The following is a 14,760-nucleotide window of genomic DNA, read 5'->3' as shown; positions in this document are numbered from 1 at the left end:
CACTAGGGTAAAAGATACTAGAGCCCTTTTACAGGTAAAATCCACTGGGTTGTACTTGCTTTCTCGGGAGCTGTCCCATCCAGCATTGAGATAACCAACAGGTTTCCCTAAAGGGCTGTCCTGAACTAACCTCGGAGATTAAAATAATTGGTTTATGTGGCATGACGACAGTAATGAGCTATTGATTTAGCGTGCTTGAACTTCCTTGTCTTTCTCCGTTTTCTTCTCCTGCTTTATCGCTCCTCTTTCTTGTCTTTCCAGCCGAACGGAAGCCTCCCCTTTTCAACATGAATGCAATGAGTGCCTTATATCATATAGCCCAGAATGACTCCCCTACGTTACAGTCAAATGAATGGTAAGCATGCTACTCTCCGTTCTCTCTTGGTTTTTGTTTTCCTGAAAACCCTTGGCCTCTCCACCACCATTCACATGGTTAAATATCTGACCAGGAAAGCGCTTGTTCCGGTGTAGCGATTGACTGTCAGCTGTCAAGTTCCATGTCTGCTGCTGCACAGAGATTCTCTCGTAGGTAGGCTTAGCTTTGACCGGCTGTCACTTCGGCTGTCCTGCAGTCCGATGTGTGCAGGTACTAATTACGCGCCTGTCGGTACTGCATGAAGTAAAATGTTAGTGTGTGTATTAAGCCAACCTAAGTCAGTGTCAACAGAATTTCCAGGTGTGAATGGTGCTTGGCTGAAGGAGGAACTGTGAGTGAAACTGAGCAGCAAAAACTGCGAGAGAGGATAGCTGCAGATAGGTAGCTTCAATTAGCTTTTTCTGGGAGTTACTTTTGGAGCTTTGTCAGGGCTCTGTGGCTGCAGACGCCTCACCGTGCGCACTTGTGTTCCAGAATCCAAGCTTTGATTTTTAAAAATGTCTTGCTCTTTTATGATTACAAAGGAAACCCTCCAAAAGTTGAGTTTGAGGCAATGGAGGTTGCCTCAATCTGCAGACAGCCTGAAACAATAGCTCACAGAGGGGGTATGAACTTGCCCTGTTATCGGTGTGTGTTAACTCTGAAACCTAGTGGTAGCCATTCAAATTGTCACGTCAGTTATTTCATAATGGAAACATTCAGCTAATGTACTTGTCCCATAATCCCAATCTGCCTTGCACGCCTTTCGAGGTGCCAAAAACTTGATCTTCTACCCACCCAAACCTCTAGCTTCTGTCTTGGCGATGTTTATTATGCAACTACTGTGTTTCATGTACAGCATATGGAAAATTAAAAAAAATCTAGGGGCAGAATAAAATAGGTTAAATTTAATAACGCAGGAGTAATATTCATTGTCCTAAGTCACTAGAATCTGTGTGAAGCTGTCACAGGCTTTCTATCTGCTGGTCTGGAGCACCAGAGAATCCAAAGGACTTGTTAGTGAAATTGAGGGGAAGATTGCTGTGGAGTATCAAGAGCTGTGAATATGGCATATGAATTAATATCCCTGTTAGTGATGGACTTTTCTGTTGTCCTTTGTCCTCACATTGGCACCAAAAATGCAGATAGAGACTGAGAACATAAGGAAATCAGTGTAGTCCGTACAGAAATATTACTCCTGTTGAAATGTGTTAATGTCTGAGTTTCATTGGCAGGGAGGGAACTATTTTTCTTTCCCGGGGCATGGGGAGGTAGGGAATCCCTCAAGATACCAGCCCCAGTTGAGCAAGGCCCTGAAACGTGAATAAGTGCCACAGCTGATGCGTTGTCAGTAATGATTGGATAAAATGGAGATCTAGACCATCAAGGTATTAAAAGGAAAGCATCTCTCTCGTGGAAGATGCATCTGCTAGTGCAAACTTCACCTTCACTAGAGTAAAAGGACTTGAACTCCAGTACAGAACATCTTACTGTCCAATGCACACTGTGATTTTCCTCTCACTGTGAGTGGCTGTGCGTTTCTCCCTGCATTGAGGAACCAAGGGAATTAACCTGTACACTTGGCAACAATCCAGTTTGTCTTGTGTCCCACAACTTAAGAACAAAAAAATACAGATTTTTTTTTTCTCTTACTGATACAGATAAATTTTGACAGTCACCAGTGTGCCTTCCGGACCCTGAATTGATTCCCCCCCCCCCTTAAATCTTTCTCTATATACAGGACGGACTCCTTTAGGGGATTTGTTGATTACTGCTTGCAGAAAATACCTCAGGAAAGGCCATCGTCAGCAGACCTGTTGCGGGTAACTTTTCACTTTTCTATTTCAGAAGTTGAGGGGAGGGAGGGAGGTCGGAGGTGGAGTAATGTTACCAGTATTGGTGGTGGGACAGCACATCGCTTGGCAGAGTGGAGTAGGCCATTTTCTAGTGTATCCAGGGAGGCATAGGAGCTGCAAGGTCGGGACTACTTGCACCCTGTGGATTGGTTTTCCTGAGAATTCTCCCTTTTTTATTATGATCACTATGCAGTCGCATTTAGAAATGTAATTTCCACTTCTGTTCTATTTAACAGTTTCCCTCCCCACAGCTTACATGATAAAGGATGGGTGAACTAAGCAAAGGTCTTTTTAAAGCAGCTTTGCAAAAGTATCATGACCATGACACTGGAATGCGTTACCTAGGGAGGTGGTGGAATCTCCTTCCTTAGAAGTTTTTAAGGTCAGGCTTGACAAAGCCCTGGCTGGGATGATTTAGTTGGGGATTGGTCCTGCTTTGAGCAGGGGGTTGGACTAGATGACCTCCTGAGGTCCCTTCCAACCCTGATATTCTAGGATTCATTTCCCAGTCCAGGCACTGAACCCATTTGCCCACCCTTTTACGTTTCAATGATAGTGGAAAATTGGTGATATTTTACTTGTCGGTTCCAAAAATTAAAACTCACTTTGGGCCAGTAGAATTTTTCAAGACAGCCTTAAAATTCACCATGACAATAAATGAACGAACTCATGGTCCCCTACCTCTTGCCACCAGATTCTTGCCGGTCTGCAATACTAATTGGGAATGCCAAATGTCGGGTGGAATAAGATGGCACTTCAGACAGCTGTGGTTAACCTGGGCGAAACTCACCCTTGTGCACTGGCGTGTTTTGTCGTGGCCTTGAACTGGCCCTCTGCGCAGAGATGAATTTCATCCTTTATGCACAACCTTGGCTGCCACTATTGTTGATGCATCTTTCTGCAGCATCACATTTAAGCCTCCTTTCATGTAAATGGTTTGTTTGAAATCCACCCTGTTATAGGCAAAACAGCTGGTTCTGAGAATCACTTTTGATATCTGGCTGCATTGTTCCTGCAGAAAATTGCAACCTACCAGTGTGAAATTTAAAAGCCTAGTGGCCTTGTTTGTTTGAATTGCTAGAGAATTAGGGCACTTGATGTTCTGTTTTCAGACTTCATTCTGCTCCTGTTAAAATGCATCTGTTGTAACAGGAAACTCTGAGGTTCAAGCTATTGGAGAGGACTGTGGGTAAGCTGCATGGGGAAAGGGTTCATGCTGTTGTGAGGAACTAGTTTGGGAGCAGTCACAGGACTTCTGCCCCTTTGTACCCCAGTGGGCTTTGCAGAGAACGTGTTTGAGTTCTGGAAGGAAGTTGCAAGTCTCATGAGGCTGTGTTTCATGTAGTAGCCTGCCTAGCTGAAGGAAGGGCCTGTCAGCAGCAAGCGGATAAAGGATTTAATTGTGATTTCTGCAGAAGCGCTGAATGTAGTTGAACTATAAACATAGGAAAGGACAAACCATCACCAGCATTAGTTTAGTTGCACCTGCTGCAGGCATTCACTGTTAAATTATCCAGTGGGTAGTTTCTGTTGTATAGACAAGAGTAAGTGCTCAAAAGCTTTGAGGGGCGAGAGAGGATTTCTGCACTCCAGATTTAGTTCAAAACGGCAAACCAGCCTCCTGGTCTAGTATAGTGGCAATGGAGCGCGCAGGAAGCAGAGTTGGGTTCTGCGTTACAGGAGTGCTCCGTCTCTAGCCTGGAGGGAGGGTGAGCTCGTATATAGGCTTAGAAGTGGGGGAGGAAAAGAAAGTTAATCAGAAATTGGATATTAGTGTGTGTATTCTTTTCCATCTTCCCCTTATCCCATCAACTGGCGTTGGGTCATTGTGCAAACACCCTCCATCTTTGTCTGTCCAAAGTCTACCTGCTGACCATCTTCTGTGACACAATCCATCCATTGCTTCCTTGGCTTTCCTCTTGAGTCCCTTTCCTGCCATGCTATCTTCAGCAGGTCTCCTTTTATTTATCCCTTGCATGTATCTGAACCAGTGAAGTTGCACTTCCTGGTTTTTGTCAGCCACGTCATGGACTTTGACTTCCATCCTAATACTTCCCTTTTGAAATCTCTCTTCGTGTAACTCCTCTTATGGCATGAAAACCTCTCATCTTGAACACCTGTAGGCACTGAGTCTGCCGTCTGTGTCACCCATGCTTCTGCACCACACAGCTGTGTGAGGCCCACCGTTTTTCAATACAGTTGGGCTTTTAGTCCTAGTGGCATACACCTGTCATGCGTAATCCCTGAGATGTTATTCCACACTCTTCCAGCACTCCTCAGTCTGGACTGTCTAATGCACTCAAGCTCACCGTCTTCTGCACCTGACCCACCAAGGTACTTGAACAGGTCTGTCTGCTTTAGTCGCACTCCACTAATCTGTGTCCAGTTTTCCTGTGGCACCCCTAATTATCCACATGAACATGCCAGCTTATCTGGTTATACCACTGGCTTACTGTTTCCTCTGCCTCTTCTTTTGAGGGTGCCCTGGTTGCTGTGTCATCTGCATAGAGCAGCTTTTCCCCTTTTCCCACTGGGATCTTCATGCTGATATAGTCCATCAATATGGTAAACAGCAGTGGACTTGCGGCCAACCACAGGTGCAGTCCAACTTTCACTTCAAATGCACTTGTTGTTACAAAACATGTTTGGATCATGGTTTTAGGTGATCTATGTGGGGCATTCTCCATAGCTACTAAATCCTCAGACACTCCGTATTACCTCAGCATCAGTGTGAGCATCCTTCTATCCTCTTTATTGTATGCCTTTTCTAGGTCTGTAAAAGCCCAGACACTATCCTGTTGGTGCTCTAGCCACTTCTCTCTGTCCTTTGCCAATTTACAGCCGTGCCATCTGTGGTTCCTTGTCCTTTCCTAAAGCTGAACTGTTCTTGTTCCAGGAGAAGTTCCACCATTCTCCAAATCCTGGCATGCCCAGGGTCTGTTCCAGTATCTTCATCCCATGCAACCTTAGTTTTATCCCTCAATAGTTTTCGCATTCATGGAAACTTCCCTTCTTAAGTTTTGGGACCAGGATAGACTTGCACCAGCCTTCAGGAATTGTCTTGTCTCACCATATGACTTTAACTTCTCTGCTTATGCATTGTATGCCTCACTCATCCAAGACTTTCACCAGGTTTGCTGTCACATTGAGTCTCGATGCGTACCATTCTTCATTACCTGAACTTTATATCTCCCCTCACCCACTGCTGTGTGAGGGTTAGGCACTTCATGCGGGTCACATGTTGGTCACTCCACCCTAAAGGGGTTTGCCTCGTTTAAGACCCTCTCAAAGTATTTTTTCCCCCTCTCCTTCACTTGTTCAGGTGTTACTAGTAGTATCCCTGGTCATCATTTACTAATGGTATTACAATACCATCCTCCGTCCCTTTGCGTCTCATTTTTGTAATGCTATAGATATTTTTGCCAGCTAGCTGTGGGTCATTTACAAGGTTGGCATATAAATAGTCTTGGCCACTCTTTGGCTTTCACTGCCTGCTTGGTAGCTAGCTTTGCTTCTTTGTATTTGTTTTCATTTACACTCAATGGATTTGTTGTTGTTGTTTTTCTTTTATGCATCATTTTCTTACCTCAGATTGCTATTTGCACTTGATCAGAGCCACCACCATTCCTCTCTTGTCCTGGGCTTTCCCCATCTGTGTTGTCCACAAACCTCTTCCACCACCTCAATCCACGTTCTTCTGAGGCAGTTCCGCTCCCCTTCTACTGATGCCAGATCTGCTTATGGACCCTTACCTTGTACAGTTTGCCCAGACTTCTCTTCTACACTTCCCTGAACTGCCTGTACATTAATCTTGTTTCTTTTGAGCTCAGTTCCTGCCTTGTCCAATGCTCTGCCAGTCTTTGCCACAAGAGGTTTGTGTTCTAGCAAGATGGTAGCGCAAGGTATCACTTTTCACTTCCTAACTCCTCTCCATTGAGATTTCCTCACCAAAAGCATAGGCCTTTTCCCCCACTTCTGATGTATGTAACCCAGTGACTCATTCTCTTTTGGAACTATACTCTGGCTATCATCCATTGTTACTGTATGGATCTCCTTCCTTAACAAAGGCCCTTCCTGGAGCCTTTACACAAACTTCTCTGTAAACCATGGGACCATTAATCTTCTGATACAACCCAAGTTTCTTTCTCCCTCATCCTCCCATGAAGGAAAATGTTACCTTTCTGTTGTGCGATGGGCAGTTTCCTCTTACCCCATTCCATGGCGTTGCACTGCAGATTTGTAAGGTTGGTGCTACAGGCTTTCTCTGTGGGCGTGGTGGGAGATCTAAAAAGATAGTATAACTAGTTGCATTTAGATTTTGAGTGAGCTGCACAGAGTTTCTGGGAGATGTGGAGCTACCAGTTCTCCAAGATCCACCACTGCATTACATTGTGCATGATCGGAGGCCTGAGTCCTTAATCAAGTTTTGCAGATAGTTACTGATTAATCACAGAAATTAGGGGTGGAAAAGATCTTCTAGGTCAGCCGGTCCATCTACCAGCCAGAGCAGGATTATTCTGTATGGTGCATTCTCTAGAGTCTTTAGCAATCTAGTCTTAAGCCCCAGCAGTGGTTCTTCCACCATTTCCCTAGGGAGACTGTTTCACAGCCTGTCAGGAGGATTTTCAGCCTAAATTTTCCTTTTCCCAATTTCATGCTATTAATCCCAGTAATGCCACCCGGAAGCACTCGCTCACTTCTTCTCCACCCATGGTGTTTGCACCTTTCAAATGTTTGTAGTGTTCTACAATTTCCCTGATTGTTCTGCTTTCTCTTCTCTTCGCCAAACGATAGATATGCAGCTCTTTTCTCCTGAGTCAGTCCTTCCAGCCCTCCTGATCATTTTTTTCTCCTCTAAATCTCTCCATTTTGACATGTCTTTCTGGTATTGATGTGCCCGCAGCAGAAAACACTGTTCCAGGTCTGGTTACACTTGAGCCATATGGAGGGCTGTTTCTTCTTTGCTCTGTAATGATGATGCTTCTTTGTATACAGCCCAAAACTTCATTGGCCTTTTTGGCTCCTGTCTTGTTGCCAAATCTTGTCTAATTTCCTGTCGACTGCTACCCGTAGGTCTTTTTTAGCATTATTGTTCGCATGTAGTATTTTTTTTTAAGTCTTAGATTTTTTTCAAGTTGAATCTCCTCCTTTGGTTTTCTATCCATGTTTCTAATCTCTCCATCTCCCTATTATTTCTCTGTCCAGACTGGTGCTAGCAACTCCTCCCAATGTAGTAAGCTTTGTGACTTAACCATTAACATGCCTTTTACGCCCTTTTCTGTATTATTAATGAAGATCTTAAATTAAAACTTACTTAGCACCAATTCCCACAGCAACTGGTCAGAGTCTTCCCCTAAACTTGATACCTTGTCATTTATTATTGCCCTTTGTTTATGGTCTTTTGCCAGTTTTCATTCCCAACCTAATCAATTACCATTTGTTTTGGGAGTAAAGAAAGGTTCTTTGCTGCACTTACTTTGCAGCAGTTTACAGTTTATAATATGAAAGTAGGCCAGGGACCACATACTGAAGGTCCTGTCCCCAGTTTATTGACGTTACAGGTAGGAAGTGAATCCTAAATCAGACATTCAACTCCGTATGTCATCTGGCTACAGCCTACCTGAAAAGTGTAGGAGCCTTGTGTAACTCCAGGGGCTTTATCTTTGGGAAATTCAAGGAGCAGCATTTCTTTAGAAGGTAGCCATGTGTGAAAATTGTCCGGCCCCTTTTCCATCAGGCTTTTTTTACATATTGCCTTTCTTTAAAATTGATCAGTGGCCTGCTATTCCTCTGGTTGCAGTGCCTGGCTGCTGGTGAGAATTGCATGGCATGCTGCTGTTCCACACCAGGTAAACGGGACCCAGTTTTTCCTTAAATATTTCGGCAGAGGAATCACTAGCTCCATAGTGTTTTTTGCTTCATTTCCACAGTTGGTTAAATCGCTGCTCTGTGCTTACCTTGCAGCCTTTTGATGCTGATTTTTGTTCTAAGGCTACCATTCAGCCTTTGTTTTATGGCTTCTCTTGTTGCTCTTTCAGCTCAGTAAAATGTGTTCTCATGGATGCATCAGAGCCTCTTGATTCGCAAAGTAAGAAATCGAAACCATACACTCTGTACTGCATAGTCAGCTTTGTGCTCTTTCTTCTGGCTTTGCTGTAAACCTGGACCATATAGTATATATATTTAACTCCTATGGCTTGGTTTTCCATGGAAATGCTGATAAATGAGGCTCCGTTTTTAATCTCTTCAGAGCCTGGTGTATTTTTTCCCTGTGCTCTGAGTATGTGCTGTACAGCACAGACCAGTGTTTTCTTCTCTGGTTCCACTTGCAGCACATTGATAATCCTTTGACCAGCTAATAGGTTTATGTTGTTAGTTTCTTGATGATTCATTCATGTGGCTTGGCAATCCGTTGGCTCTCTAGTAATAGTGCAAGTTCATTGAAGGATATGATTTCATGGTTACCTTGGGCAGGAGTCTGTGTAAACAATTGGAGCTGAGATGTCATTCATAGATTGCACATTTTCTGTCCTTTTAATTGCTTTATAGGAAGATTTTGATTGCTGTGCCACAAATTTGTTCCCTTCTTCATCAGCCCCAAAGTTCTTCAGCTTACAGCATACAATACTTCCTTCTTTCGAGCCATTTTTTGGGCAGTCCAGACTCTTTTGCATAAGAAGGGATGTAGGGTTATGTTTGTGGTGGTATTTTTCTATGGGGAGTGTACTAAGTGATTGTTGAATTAAATGCTTCTGAGGATGAATGCAATGTCAGCTCAATATATGGTATGAGCTTTGTTAAAGGGACAGTTAAATTTTAAAGTGTAGTTTAAAAACCAAAACAAATAACCATATATGTCACCTAAGATTTTTTTTTAAACTGGAAGGAATTTTAAAATCTAGCTTGATTTTCACCATTTGTTACTTGGAGATGAGGAGTCTATTCCTGACTCTGCCACTGACTTGCTGTGTCACCTTGAGCAACTCACTTTCCCCTCTTTGCCTCTATTTCCCTTACCACCCTTAAGCTGTCATGTCTATATTTAGATTGTAACTCTTTGGGGTGAGGACTCTCTCTTAATATGTGTGAGTGCAGAGCCAGGCTCAGTGGGGTCTTGATCTTTTTGGGGGTTTATAGATACTACTATAATACAGATAATCATAATTTAGATAAGGATGACTTCTTACTCTTCCATTTCATGCATGTACCTTGCAATCTAACTCGGGCCCTGATTCAATAAGGTATTAAAACACCAGCTTAACTTTAAGCATTCAATTAGTCCCATGTATTGCACTGGGACTACTCATATAAGCTTAAAATTAACCACGTGTTTGAGTACTTGGCTGAACGGGCGCATTTGGCGTGGATTAATGTTGGCACTTCCAGAATCAGTAACATGGTTTGAAATGCATTTTTTTCTATTTTAAAAATTCTCTACAGTGAGATGAAAATGGTAATTTTATCTCCACCCACAATTAGCTGCAAGTTGACTTGATTCATTTGCCAGTGTTTACATTATTTTAAAAAACTTAAATTGGAGTGTCTGCATATAAAGGAACAGAAATTATTCAGTTTTCTTCCCTGTGAAATGACTGTCAAAACTTGAGTTATAATAAAAGACACTTTGATACTGAAATGAATGGGCATCTTTTTTAATAAAACTCAAATGCACAATAGCTGTAATTTATTTAAAAATTTTAAAAATAAGCCTTTGGCATACATCTGTTTACAGATCATTAACACAAGTTAATTTGATCCTCATGGCCCTTATGGATATGAGACTCCTCTCTTGAGGAGTGCTTCATCTTCACATATCATGTATGCCTGGCGTCATTTATTGTAACGATTTGATTTATATTGCAAATAGAACAAATATGGGCCAGATCATGAACCCAGGGTAGTTCTTATTACTGCGACTAGTTCCATGGAAGTCAACAGGGCTCTTCAAAATACTTTGCACTATCCCAGTAGTGAGTGTTTGCTGCATCAGGCCTTCTGGTTACAGGTGACAGAATCTTTTCCCTTTGCTTCATTGTCCTTGCCTGAAGAAATATATAGGATACACTTGCTCTTTAGAACACTTTAAAAATGTATCCTACTGTGTTGCCTACAAGCAACATAGGCTAATGTAAGGAGGATGTGCAGAATATTGGCAAATGAATACCCATCCAGAATGTTTCATTCAATCAAAAGGCTGCTAGCCACAAATTCTGTCAATGGTCCCTATTGACTATGTGCGGGAGGGAGCACATTTAAAGATGTGTTTTAAGTGCTATCCTAAGTAGGGATGAACTCTGCCATGTGTTGACGTTCTTTTCTGAACTGGGATCTATGTAAAGACCTGATTCTATTCCCACTGATTTGACTTACTGGGAGCACAGTAAAACCCTTAGTCCTCCCATTATTCCTATTTATGAATCTGAAAGGTCTAGAGGATAAATCTTTGCATGAGGTGTAGGCAGGAAGTCTCCAGTCACAGGAGTAAGAATTCCTTCCTCCTTGAGTATCTACTTATTTATGTACCTAATATATTCATCTTTACTTAAACTGTATATAATCTGCAAGTTGGCTGCTGTTTAAATTTGATTATGTTGCTCCTTGGATTACCTAGTTAGTGAGTGAGTGTCTGTGTGTGTGTAAGAGAGAGAAAGAGGAGTGTGTCTGTGTGTATGTACACAGGGAGGGAACAGATCAGTTACTGTTTGTATGACAGTATCTCAGTGGCCCCACCCAGGATTTAGGCCCTGTTGTGCTAGGCACAGGACAGACCCTGCCCCAAAGAGCACATAGTTTAAACAAGCAAGGCAGACCAAAAGCTGGGAGGGGAAAATGGGCAGAGAGGGGTAAAGTGACTTGCCCAGGGTCACCTAGCAGGTCAGTGGCAGAGTGGGAATAGACCCCAGGTCTCCTGGCATATAGTCTAGTGCCCTACCCACTAGCCCCCCCACTCTGAGTTGATCTCTGATTTGTCAAGTAGAGCAGTGACCATATTTCTCCATATCCTTTGCATGGCAGAGTCCTGCACTCCTGCCGATTTTTATAAGCGTTGAATGAAGCATTTCATTTGAATGCTGTATGTCAGGCTGCCGCATGGCTAGCTTGCTCACTTATGTTGATGTGGCTGAGGTACGGTGCATCTAATCAGCGCTAAATGAATTTTGGGAGCTTTGGTACCTAACAGTGTTGAGGATGGGGGAAGAAATGTCCATATCAGGTGACTTCTAATGTAATAATTACAATGGCTCACGTTGTCTCGTAAAATGCGTATGGTGCTGTGTCTGAGGCCACATATCTTCTCTCATCTCAAAATCAGCATGACTTTGTTCGCCGAGACCGGCCGCCCCGGGTCCTAATTGACCTAATACAAAGGACGAAAGATGCTGTACGCGAGCTGGATAACCTTCAGTACCGGAAAATGAAGAAAATCCTTTTCCAGGAGGCGCGGAATGGGCCGCTGACGGAGTCTCTGGAGGAGGAGGAGGTACTGTTGTTTGTAATTACATCGACAGCATCCGAAAGCTGACTGGGCACTTCCCAGGGCAAGTGGAATGTTGTGGTTGTTGCCCCAAGGAGCACGCACCATGTGGCTGTAAATTGTTAGTGTGCCTTGCGGTTCAGCAGAGATGGAGTGAGGACAGATATGGGTGACAGCCCCAAGAGAAGGCAGTTTCTCAGATTAGGTTAGGTATATGCACGTGCTGGTGGCTTGAAAGCTTTGTTTTGGTCTTCTTTCAAAGGAACAACTTTTTTCTTGTGAGCTCCGCAGAAGAAACTCCTCTTAAGGAGGATTTTGAATGAGAAGATCGTGGCTTCACAGGCCAGGTCAGGGCGGGAATGGGCAAGGTTTTAATGTGGAGCAATGAAGCTATCTTGCCAAACAGGGATTCGGAGATACTTAGAACGAGGGAAGTAAATTTTCCTAAGTCCCATAAACTGCAGTTGTGGGGCAGGTTTGTTCAGGCATTCTCTTACAACTTGGCCTCTTACCTTGCTACGTGCTGTTAGACCTCCACCCCCGATCTCAGGGACACAAGATTTTTAAGTCCAAAGTGGGGTCCTAACAGAATTTGTTTGTGTGCACACTTCACAAATGGATGCCAAGAAAACTCTGTGAGGAATTAAATATATACATCTAAGTCACTGTCGTCCTTAACATGAGGAAATTCTGCCTTTAGACTGTGTCCGTCCCGCATCCTAAGACTGCCAGAATCTGGATTTGTTGCTCTTTCAGGCACACTACAAAGCTCACCTGTGGAGGGAATGAGATCAGGGTGGCATGGGGTTATTTTATTGGCATGATATAATTGTTGTTGAGCTGGATTTAATAATAATTGTGTGGACAGCAGGTTTAATGGGATTTTAGTGGGGTGGTTTTAAATCCTGTAAAGGATGCCAAGAGCTTGATATGGGCACTTAGTGGTGGAAGAGGAGACCAGCTGACCTCACTCAGTAGTGATCTCACCAGCTGATTTAAAGAGCGTCAGTAATGGGTTTTGATCATCTGACAAAAAGAGAGTAGCTGCCATGGAGAGCTCTTTTTAGGGATGAAGAGATTAAACTGGGAAACCCACAGGGAAAGTAGAGGAGAGCTGAGGGACATGAAAGCCACCCTTTCCTGGGAAGTGAGTTCCACCAAGACAGTCTCACTCAGTGGCTTGAAATGTACAGCTGGGGCTTGTGAAGGGTACAGATGAATGAGCTTTCAAAAACTATGTGCTTTACCTTCAGTGACTGGTGGCCTAGATGCTTATTTTCTACATAAAGGCAAGCCAGTTTGATATCACCATCGCAAAGTTTTTCTAATTGCTGAGACATTTCTATCAATTAATTGGCCTCTCACGAACCGAAAATGAAATCAGATAAGCAGAGATGCTTTTTTTAAAAAGTTCTTTAATGCTAAAAATGAAAACCACTGTTTGATACGCCAAGCCAGGCATAAAATTAAAATCTGATTCCGTTCAAACCGTCAGCGGTAAACAGCCCAATTAATCAGTGTGCAGTAATTGACACTAACTGTGCTGTAGAGAAGGAAACCAGTGATTTGTCAATGATATTAAAGGAAAATTATTTAATGTCACTTGATATGGGCACATTTGGATAAAGTAATATCTAATGGTTTGGTGCATAAAAACCTTTTTCCATTGAGCCCATTAGTATTATGTGGCCTTGACTGCATGTATCCTTTTCCAGCAATGCAGCAGGCAGATGTGAAGCGGGGAGGCCAAAGTTCAGCATGCTGGGGCTAATTTGTTGGGCCTATGTAGATCAGTTGTGCTATTTTGGGAGGAGGAAAAGGCTCGGAGGAGGGGGCGTCCATGCTGAGATACAGAATGGCACTGATAGCACTTTTGAAGAAACACCTGCCTGTACTTCCAGTTGGAGGAGCCATGGCTGTCTGCTTTGAAGGAGATTGGTAACTATACAGTGGGAGCAGCAGATAGGTAGAGCTGTGCAGGAATTTCCATTCTAACCCCCTGTTGTCAGTCACTCTGAATTTTCCAACACTTTCAGACTGAAATTCCCAGGCTGTGTCTCTGCCCAGGAGTGTTCTCTTCCTCCTCCTCTTCTCCCCCCGGGGAAAGTCTGAACAAAATCATTGCAAGGACAGCAAGTAGAGGGGAAGGGGAATACTTTCCCCATTTTAATGTTTAATAGCTCTAGCGCTGGGGTTAGTGCTGAAATGTATCAAGATAATAGCCATCACCAAGAAGTGCCTTGGAGTATTCCAATAGAATTTGGTTTTGATATCACTGAGTTACAATCCACAGCACATGTTGCACTGAGTTTTCTCACTAAGCTTGTCAGTGTGTCGCTAAGGGAGGCCGTGTCGCACGTGTATGCATGGCTAACTTAGCAGTACAGGACGTTAGCGAGGGTGCACAATGAATGAAGCTCTGGCCTCAGTCACTGCTCATCTTGTTCGCAAAAGCTGCCTAGCTCCTAAAGCCCACCCTGGATGGGGAGGGAGGGAAGGGTTCCCTCCAGTAGGCTTCCTAGGGAGTGCAGGAGATGTGTTCCCTATTGTGAACATCGCTGGGTATATATCCAATGAGTTCCACATTTTGGAGCTTTGAAACTTTTTTCTAAAGGAACTCCCATCAAAACCTATCAGGAGAAAGTTACAGTTGCATGTTTAGGCACTCAGGCCAGGAAGTGAAGAAAGTTCAGGTTGTATGTGCAGCCTCAACACTGTCCTTTGTGCATATGCATTCTTTAATTTCATACTCATGGACTGTTTCTCAAATGTTGCAGTATAATATGTGGTTTCTTCTGCAGCTTTCGCTACACATGTGTAGCTTGGTGTACAATTGTTCTTTCTTGTATGTGTGTATCACTGTCATGGGATGTTTTAATTTGGTTTAGTATAATCCAAAAGCACCCGTACACAAACTGAGAGCTCTGCCAATTACTTAACATTACAAAACTAAATACAAATTTTAGTCAGCAAGCCCTTCTACCAAACAGCAGCTCTTACTACAGATAACAGCCTAGTCCTTGGCTAATAAAGTCTCTCTCCCCAGCTCTTTTCAAAGGCCCGACCAAGATTGC

The 14,760-nt window shown here is 43.3% G+C and overlaps 1 protein-coding gene across 2 annotated transcripts in view; it reads left to right on the top strand.

The window, feature by feature from the left end:
• TAOK3 (TAO kinase 3) overlaps positions 1–14,760 on the top strand; it is a 143,359-nt gene that overhangs the window by 95,802 nt on the left and 32,797 nt on the right. For both annotated transcript variants that reach the window (XM_084648870.1, XM_084648871.1), the window contains exons 10-12: positions 262–355; positions 2,097–2,178; positions 11,525–11,692. In XM_084648870.1, the coding sequence (XP_084504996.1) occupies positions 262–355; positions 2,097–2,178; positions 11,525–11,692 (344 nt within the window). The remainder of the gene's footprint in view (positions 1–261; positions 356–2,096; positions 2,179–11,524; positions 11,693–14,760) is intronic.

The sequence above is a fragment of the Lepidochelys olivacea genome (assembly GCF_965140295.1).
Source record: "Lepidochelys olivacea isolate rLepOli2 genome assembly, chromosome: 15".
In the NCBI taxonomy this organism is placed as follows: domain Eukaryota; kingdom Metazoa; phylum Chordata; order Testudines; family Cheloniidae; genus Lepidochelys; species Lepidochelys olivacea.
Note: the sequence above shows the minus strand (reverse complement) of the source record. Positions and strands in the feature narration are given on the sequence as shown.